This window comes from Gavialis gangeticus, unplaced genomic scaffold, assembly GCF_001723915.1.
Source record: "Gavialis gangeticus isolate Ggan-Ray unplaced genomic scaffold, GavGan_comp1, whole genome shotgun sequence".
NCBI lineage: Eukaryota > Metazoa > Chordata > Crocodylia > Gavialidae > Gavialis > Gavialis gangeticus.
The window spans coordinates 169,830,653-169,840,352 of record NW_017729022.1 but is presented as its reverse complement, the minus strand read 5'-3'; the positions used below and the strand labels follow the sequence as shown (position 1 = coordinate 169,840,352).

Sequence of the window (9,700 nt, the reverse complement as noted above, 5' to 3'; positions counted from 1 at the left end):
TCTCTCTTCCCTTTTCTGAAGATGGGGACCACGTTAGCTATCTTCCAGTCATCCGGTACCTGGCTCAGACACCACGAGCGCTCGTAAAGCCATGCCAGGGGCCCTGCAATAACCCCAGCTAGCTCCCTCAACACCCTGGGGTGGAGAGCATCTGGACCCGCTGACCTGAACACATCCAGCCCTTCCAGAAGCTCTCTAACCCGGTCCTCCCCAACCTGAGGTCTGGAGGCATTCCCCTCGAGTCTGTCTGGCATCACAGCGGGAAGTAAAGTTGGAAGGAAGGACCCAGCTTTATTGTACTATAGGAATACCAATCCCCTCCAAAAAAACAAAACAAAACAACAAACAAACCACCAAACAAATCCACAACCCTTCTGCCCACGTGTAGTTGTTCTAATTTTATATTTGGCAGTTAACCTTGTATACACTCTAGGTTCTTATTTTAAGCCACCATTTTTGTGGAACTTCTGCTTTTAATGGAAATAGCCAGTCTTTCCTTATTAGTCTAAAATACTACCTACTGCAATCCTTCTTTGAATACAAAGGCTCAATCCCAGTAGGAGAATGTTGGGAATTTCGGAAACGATCTAACCCAGTACTGGCAGAAGCCTCTGCGCACATCCTTGATGAAGTGAACTCCAGCTCACAAAAGCATATACTGTAAATATGTTTAATTTAGTTAAGTCTATAAAATGCAGATCTATCCTGTCTGTGAACATATGGCAATTTGATTACTGCATAGTATTTACCTCCTCAAAGGCACTACAACCTGTAACAAGAATATTGGGTCTGAAGTTCTGGATTGTAACTTTTTTCTCCAGCCTTGTATTTAGATCTTCCAGTGAAGCTTCTGAGATGATCATAACTGGGCTGCAGTCAGGATAGGCAACCTACTATACACAGGGAAACAAACAAATCCTTAAGCTGCCATAGGAACATGTTTGTCAAACAGCCAAAGTCTGCAGGCTAGGATAGTGAAGAAACAGGTAAGTGTGAACTGGTGGCCAGGGAGTCTTATGCCATTGTAGCCAAATGCTTCCTCAAGTGTAATAAACTGAAAAGCAATTTCTCCCTTTCCAGTAGAGTAAACCATTGTAAACTATACTTGGTCAAACTTTAATACTAAATTTCAATTTATGAAGGACAAATAGATTAACAACAGATGTCAGGTACTGTTATAAGATCAACAAGACATTGTATTACAAATACTTCTAAGCATATCAGCAGAAGGTATTACAATTTCCTGGCCTTTTAGACTCTGTAACAGCTAATTAATGATTAACAACATTGATTAACCATTTATTAATCTTTTTATACATGAATTCTATACATGAATTCTAAATAGAGCTTTCATGTGAATTGATCTAGAATTTAAAAACATTATTCAAAACCTTTCCAGTTTTCTTTCTGCCAGTCAGAAGTTTCTTTTGGCCTTTATAGAGCTTAGCTTTTCTTTCCATACCCTTTGATCAGCATGAAGTCTGTTGGCATGTCTGAACCTCTGCTATGGGATATTATTGCTTGCCTTTCCTTGAAATATCAAAAATGGGCCATTCTCTTTAGTTCTAGTAAGACTGAGATTAGGAACTACTAAATCACATTATTACTTTCCTATTTCAATCTACATAAATGGTATTTCTCCATAGAGTAGATGCAATCTATCACGGGACCTGCAAAGATATTTACTCAAATTAACACCAACATTAAATTGTTATTTTCCATTCTCTTTAATCTACAAAAATGCAAGCATCTTCCTGCCCCAGCAGAGGCCACTGTGCCCTACTGAGAACTCCCACCTGGCAGAAAAGAACTACTGTCTCTACGCTGCTTCCCTTCAGCAAGTTAAGTGGAGGCTAGGAGAAGCAGAAGGATAGTAGGACACTGGATTCTAACAACTGAAGGGTGCCCAGTGAGAGCACTGCTTTAGCACAACACCAAGTTTCCCTGCTCACACGCCCTTTCCCTGTTGCATAGGCGAAGAAGAGCTGCCATCGTTTCCCCAGAAGCTTTAATCCACTGTTACAGAGCTGAACCTAGCCTACTTTCTTGAAACAAAAGAAGAGAAAAGATAGGGGTATACATCACGGGGCGGGGGAGGGAGATGAAGAGGAGGGGGTTTCAGCATACACTACTGGCCAGCAACTTGCCTTCACAAACCTCATCCTCTCATTCAGTGAAGCACAGGGAGCCACTTAGTCCTGTGTTGTACTGATTCCTCACAGAATCTCTAGTTCTCCATGTACAATAACTTTAAAAGGATTTAAAGCAAGATTTAAGCATGTAAATAATCCCAGCAATGTCAAGGGGACTACTTGTATACTTGAAGCTAAATATGTGGTTACCACATTGCTGGATGGGAGGTTTAGGCAGAGGAAGACACATACAAAACAGGACTTTTTGTATAAACAGAAATAAAATAGATCCTTCGCTTTCCTTATCTGTGGGTCGGAAAAGAGGCATGATATCTTTTGAATTTCTGGCCATCATGGAGGGCTCAAAGTGTACTAGTCGATATGGCTGTGTAGTCAAGAACAAGGTGATCCATTCAGCTGCCTCATCTCCACAGTCTCTGCCTTGGACATCAGATCCAAAGATCCTAAAAGGTTACAAAAGAAATCAGAGATTTGGCCTGAATGCTGAGAATGCTCATATACTTATTTTCATCTCTACACTTAAAAGTTAAACATCCCACTATACAAATGAAAAAAAATGTAGTAAACGGGCTTTCTGAGGGACAATAAGCTGGAAAATTTAGATTTTAACTCAGGATCCACCAGAACTCCCTACAGGCCTACTTATAAAACCACTCCCTCTCCCCACCCCACAATAGCCTACAATCAAGCACATGCAATGCTACTTCCTTGCAGACAGGTAACTAGAATACTAGAAAGTCTTTTGTATTACTGAATATAGTAATATATTGTCTCTCCTCTTACAGACTGAACAAGATTTGTACGCAGACAAAGTTAACTGGCACAAAAGGTACTGTAACAAATGGGTGCTGTGTTTCTCGTTGGTTATAAAAAGAAAAAAAAGTATTCTGCACAAATGCCAACAATACGAAGAGAAAAATCTCTATCCAAAACAACACCAATTTAGATTAAATTAAATTAAACAAGGGAATGACAACGTCAAACATAACAGCTAAAGTTAACATTTGTTAATCCCAACCCTTGTCATTAAAAGAGTTTTGCCTCAATTTTTTAGAAGTAAGATTCAAGCCAAAACTGAGAGATTGTCACCCAAAGACCTTGTCAGCTGAACTTATGATATCAAATAATATCTAAGACACAGAAAATGTAATTTGTTGTTTCATGTCAGTGAGTGGAGTAAGGCTGTAACATGGTTTACTTTTAAAGAAGATATTTATACCCTCTTTGAATTCTACATGCTCAGTCAAATCAGCTAAAAACCAGGTTTAACCAGTTCAAGAATAATACTAAAGTTTATGAAGGATCTCAAGGCATGCAAGGCTTCATCACGTAAACTGTCCCCAAAAGTGAGTTGTTCTAGAAGACTAACATTTCCCCTGACATGAAAATGTGAAAAAGAAAAAATAAGGGATATTTGAAAATTCTCTCACAGAGTTCCCAATGAGTTCTAACGTCTGGCTCCATACATTATGGAATGAGATACTCTTTCTATAGAGAGGTGAGGATTTAATATGGAAACTAACTCTACAAGGTAGAAAATGCTAACAACAGCAGACCATGTTTCCAGCCATATGGCAATACATTTCAATGACAGTCATTATTGGTGGTGTTATCTTTGAAATGGTCATTTAGATCTAAAAGGAAGATAAAGTTTATTAAAGCCACAAGAAATTCGCAGACAACAGCACTGAGCAGAGTGGATAAATAAATAGAAGTTTTAGAATATTTCAACCTTGTCTACCATCATGTTCATATTCAACTTATTTCTACTCAGACTGCTAGCTATATGTATGCTCCTGAGAAAGCTTTATTTGTTTGTGTGTGTGTGTGTATATATATATATATGAAAACAGGGCCAGAGGACTCCTATGCAGCTTTTAAGGCTGGCAAGTCATTGTGTAGAAAATATGTATGTACATATGTATGTGTACATACACATATATATACACACACACACTTACTACAAGATGACTTGCCAGCCTTAAAGGCAGTACAAGAGCCCACTGGCCAAGTTTTTCTAAGTTAACAAGTTATTTCAGGTAAAACAATTGAAATGCATCAAAACAGCCTCCACTGTTCAACTGCTACATTCATCCCCCTCACCCAGCCTGCCTCTCACCCACTGGCTCCTCAATTCACATCTTCACTGACTATCTTACATGCAGACCAACCCAGCCTCTGGTTGCTTTACTTTTCATTCCATCCAGGACACACCAACTGCAGAGACTTCCTCAGCCTGATGAAGGATTTTTAAACCCGAAAGCTTGCTAAAATATATTTTTCCAACTATTTAAATTGGTCTAATAAAAGATATCAGATTCACCAAAAGAACCTTGTTTGCCTCAAAACAGCCTGAAATTCTGAAAGTGCTAAGCACGTACCCCCTGTAAATCAAGGTATGCCAAATTAGGCATACAAAATAATGGTAACCAAAGTTAGTTACTGCTAAAAATGTTGTACCCCATGCTGAAATCCATTTTTTACATCCCCAATGGAGAATCTTTTTGCCATAAACATGCTGCACAGTCATCCTGTACTGCTACATCTCTACTTAAATTCATACAGAGCAAGGGTGTGAAAGATACAGCCCTATCATCCAGCTCACAGAGCTGCCTGCCACATGTAGTGCACACTGGCCCTGGATGCTTACACTGCATGCAGCAAGGAACTTGTCTGGCATGGGCCAGAGCGGTTGGGTGAACTGGATCCAGACCAGGAGTAGCGAGCTAAGCTGAGCAGAACAAGCACTGTCTGGAGCACCCGGCAGCTGCAGTGCCTCCTGCCACCGCCCAGACTGGCCTACTACTCCCACTGGGCAGACTGAAGGCTGCAGCCCTGGAGCATTCTAGGGCTGTGGCGCTCACTCTGCCCAATGTGCAAAACAAAGTATTTATCCCTCATCTCATTATTAGAAATAGCTGACCCATTCACAAAGCTTCAACCTTAAGCAGGTACCTGGCATGGAAATTTTAAGTCTAAGCCATTCACACGTAGCAAAGTTATAATGGAATGTTATCTATTAGGAGTCAGGAGACCAAAGTTCTCTTCCTAGATGTACCAGTTGCTCACAAATTGACCTCTGGCAAATCAGTCCCTTCAACTCATTTTCTGTGCTTGCAAAATGAGGGGGATACTTGCTTCTGAAAAGTCCAGAGGTATATAAAAAATATATGGTACTATATAATTGCTCTTTGTTTAAAACTATAACTTATGGATGTTAATTACTTTTAAATCTTTTTCTAATGTTCTATCAAATTTTGAAAAATAAAATTTCAGAAATATTTTTTTTAAGCTAGAACACTTTTGATCAGACTGAATACACAAATTAACGTTTTTTTAAAATAACTATTTTCCCCATACTTTTATGGTGTGTCCTCACTGCCAATTTGCATTTCTCATGTAAACAAAAAAGCTGATTTACCTTAGTCAACAGTAATTTCCACAGCAACTTATTTATATGCAGAACTAGCAACCACAGTTCTTTACACAGTTGGTGTTTTCTTTAGTCACTAGAAAAAATGGTAAGCTATTTTGCCAGCCAAATAAGAAATATTTATCAACATGGCTGGGTAGATTCATAACATTTAGAGCTACCAAAAGACATCTGAAGGTGAAAAAAGCATCCTCTTTTCTCCTAGGCACTCACCATTTTCCAAACGGGATTCATTATAAAGGTAAAATATTTTGTCACACTAATGCTAACTTGCCAGTTGCATGTCTATGATGACGCACACCTTCCTGAAAATCAAGAACCAGCTATATGCATTACCAAGATTTTCAGAGGCACCAGCCAGGCAAACAAAATAAAGGCACATGGTAGTGCCAGAGTGATGTTGTAGCTGTGACAGTCCAGGAAATATGCAAAGCAAGGATTTCTGTAGATGATACCTTTTTTGTGAATCGACTACGTAGTTGAGATAGACCAGCTTCGGAATGCAATGCATTCTTCCATGAGTCAGACCTGAAAATCACCTCAGACCTGCATCTGCTTCTGCACTTCAGGTCAGACCTGAAGAAGAATGCATTGCATTTGAACACTTGCCTAACTATCCCAACTATGCAGTTAGTCCAATAAAAGGTAGGAGTGTGTGAAGCAGGTGCTATTCGATTCGGATTCGGCCCGAATCAGAGATAGTGATTCAGTTCGTTGATTCAGATCACTGTCCCTGATTCAATTCGGCTGAACCTGAAGATCTGATGCTGATTCGGAGAATCAGCGATTCGGACATAGACACAGCTTTAAATGTTTTTTTCTACATACCTCGAGGTTCCAGCGTGGCTTGTGAACGCTGCAATGCTGGGGTACATAAAGCGTCCCACAGGAGGGAGGGGGACCCTCCACGTGCTCGGCAGCAAACCCGAAAGTTCTGGGTCTGCTGGGCAGTGCACTGGGGGTCCTCCCTGCACCCCCCCGCTTGGCGATTGGTCACAGGGGGACCCCAGGTGCCCCCCTCCCCAGACCCAGGAGGCACCAGTCACTGAGCTGCGGGAAGTGGGAGGCTCCCTGTGTGTTCCCTGGCAGACCTGGAATTGGACCAGAAGTGCTTCTGGTCTACTTCTGGGTCTGCTGCAGAGCAAACTGGGGAGCACTCCCATGCTCCTATGGCATGCTCCATACGCCCCAGCATCGCAGCATTGATGAGCTGCCTGGTACCTTGAGGCATGTAGAAAAAACATTTAAAGCTCTGTCTATGTCCAAATCGCTGAATCTTTCCGAATCTCTCCAAATTGATTTGGAGGGTTCCAATTCCATTCAGAAAGATTAAAGGGTCCTCTGATTCAATTCGGATTCAGAGATTTGGCCACTGAATCAGGCCGAATTGAATCAGGGACCAAAGCTTCGCACAGGCCTAATAAAAGGCATCACCCACAAAAATCCTTGCCTCTTAAAGACTTGTAATTCTGATATTTATACTAAGGCTCTGAAGATTGTAACTTATTTGGCAGATCTACTATATAGTCTTTAATATTTTCTCTTCTGCAGTAAGTGGGTTTATTTAATAGATAGAAAATAAGTACGTTTTATCCTTTTGTACCTGCAATTATGCACTTTATTTTTCCTGGAAAGTTCAACGGGAACATGCAGCTCCTTCATTTCTGGTGCATTGAGCGTCAAGTAGCCATTGCCACAGCTTACAGAAATCAGCACTAGCCGAGGCTCCTGCCGACCAGTGACCATATGTCCATCCTCTTTAATTACAAGCCAAAACCTATAGTTTAAGAAAAGGAGAGGTATCTATATAAAACATCACAAATACTACTTTGTGCTTATGCCGTATCATCAATGTGCAGAGAACTAGGTGCAGATATACAGAGAGATTCCCTGCCTCATAGAGCTAATGCATTTTCTCCTGCACTGTTCAGGTTCCTGATTCCTGAAGAATCCGATTCGTCCCTCAACACTCTTTTGTCCTTACTCAACACAGTGATGTCCCTCAGGAAAAGCTTCATTGGAGAAGCAGAGAAAAAGGATAGTACTGAGAATCTACAGCACAAAATAATTTTAGCAGAGGTTTCTTACTAAGGAACTTACTGCCAGTTTCCATACTAAGACAATGGCATCCACACATTTAAAATACCATATACATGTATTGGTCAGGTCCAGACATGTATGGACGTTTGGTTCCCCGAGGACAAGTAGTGGTGGTGCATCTTGTGCCACCACTTCTTGTCCCTGGGTAACGCCCATGCCACATTTGGCACGCAACAAGTTGCCCTGGGTGGGGTAGGGGAGGCTGGGGCCAGCACTGAGCTGGCCCCAGCAGCCTTACCTGGGGGCCTCCGGGGCTGCAGCCATGGTGATTCTGCCTCATGGAGCCTGACTGGCAGCAGAGCGTGGCTCCAGGCATCCTGGCTCTGCTTTTCAGCAGCATGCGCTGGCTGAGTGTTCCAGCTGGGTTTTTTTCCACAGTTTTTTTTTTTTTTGACCCCTGAATATCCAGGGGTCAAAAAAAGCCACAGAAAAAAAACAACCCAGCAACCAATCCTGACACAACTCAAGACATGACACTCTAAATTGTCACAGATAAAGCAAGGAAACCTTGGCAGCCAACATCCTGCTTCTAGAAACAGTTGCTGTGGCCCCTGCTATACATTACATCGGGGTTGGCCACAGTGCTGAAAAACCCACGTCTACCTTGGAAGGTGCCGGAGTGCTGACATGCTGGAGCCCAGAGCGGCCTCCTGACCACAGCCAGCCCAGAGCCCAGTCTGCTTGCAGCAGGGCTCGCAGCCTCCCAGCTGCCTGCTGGGAACAGCCTGGGCTCTGTGGCTGGTAGCAGCTGCTTAGAGCCTGGGCTGGCAGTGGTGTGCCGAGCAAGATGGCCTTGCATGCCATACTCAGCACGCGTGCCGGGGGTGTTGACCCCTGCATTACATATAGCATGCAATTCATTGGTTCATTCTGGACTAAATTTAGACTGGCCACACATTCAAGGTAGGGATCACACAATTCACTGGTGAATTGTGCAATAAATTTAGACAGCCACCTAGGCAAAGTAAGCCCAGCCACATGCGCAAAGTAATTATCACACAATTCCCTGGTGAATCACAAACTAAACCTAGACCAGCCACACGTGCAAAGTAAGTATCACACAATCCACTGGTGAATGATACACTAAATGTAGATTGGCCATACATGCAAAGTGACCATCACACCCTAAAAAAGGACTGTAAGAAGAGCCAACCAGCTACCAAATTAGTGCTTGACAAAAAATGGAACAGCTTTCTAGTCAGCGTTCATTTGAACCCAGGACTAGTGCTAGGGGGTGGTCTGTGGGGGGAATATAACCACCCCTCCCAGCACCATTCTCATCCAAGCCCCCCGCTCGCCCACACTGCTGATCCTGCCCTACTGCAGCGCACAGCCAGCGTTCCCTCTAAGCTGTGTGGTGTGCGCAGCCACACAGGCGTGCCTGGCAGTGCGGCATGAGCAGACCTGCACGGCCACGCACGCCCTGCCGTTTAGAGGGAACGCTACCCGCAGCCTGCAGAGGTGCAATGCCTTAAGGCAGCAGTTTCCAGACTCTGCCAGACTGCGCCCAGCCACTTTAAAAAGATACAACCTCAAGTACCACAGCGCATTTTTCAGTTCAACCCAAAGGACCACCAGCACACCTTGTCATAAGCAGTCAGTCTAAGAAATCTGTTAACCTGCACCACTGACAGGTTGTCTGCACACCCTTGGCGGTACCCGTACCATGGGTTGGGAACCGCTGCCTTACGTGGGTATTGGTAAAAAATAGTAATAAAAAAAAAAGAATACGTTCGGCCAGAAGACGTATATCACAACCCCCCAATTTTCTGCCTAGCCCAGCTCAACCTGCCCAAGAGGTGTCCTACCCGTCTGAACCTGTGGCAGGGCCCCCACCCTCCGCTGGCTGCAGAGGGGGCACCAATCTGAGCAGGGAGGGGGATCCCTCCCAAACCCGGCAAGACCCCCTGGCAGCAAACTCCGCGCAAGTGGCCTGGCCTGGCCGGGCCGGGCGGCCCCCGGCGCTACCTGTCGCGCAGGTCCCCGCTGCGCAGCCCCAGCGCGGTCAGCTCGG

General features: G+C 43.6%; 1 protein-coding gene across 1 annotated transcript in view; it reads right to left on the bottom strand.

The window, feature by feature from the left end:
* The window catches only part of MARC1 (mitochondrial amidoxime reducing component 1), a 21,595-nt gene extending 11,901 nt beyond the window's left edge, over nt 1-9,694 (bottom strand). Inside the window, exons 1-4 of the mRNA XM_019516479.1 lie at nt 9,655-9,694; nt 7,190-7,363; nt 2,434-2,596; nt 750-890 (exon numbers count right to left, since the gene is read on the bottom strand). Coding sequence (XP_019372024.1) covers nt 750-890; nt 2,434-2,596; nt 7,190-7,332 — 447 coding nt within the window. The 5' untranslated portion in view covers nt 7,333-7,363; nt 9,655-9,694. The remainder of the gene's footprint in view (nt 1-749; nt 891-2,433; nt 2,597-7,189; nt 7,364-9,654) is intronic.
* Between the last annotated feature and the right edge of the window lie 6 nt (nt 9,695-9,700).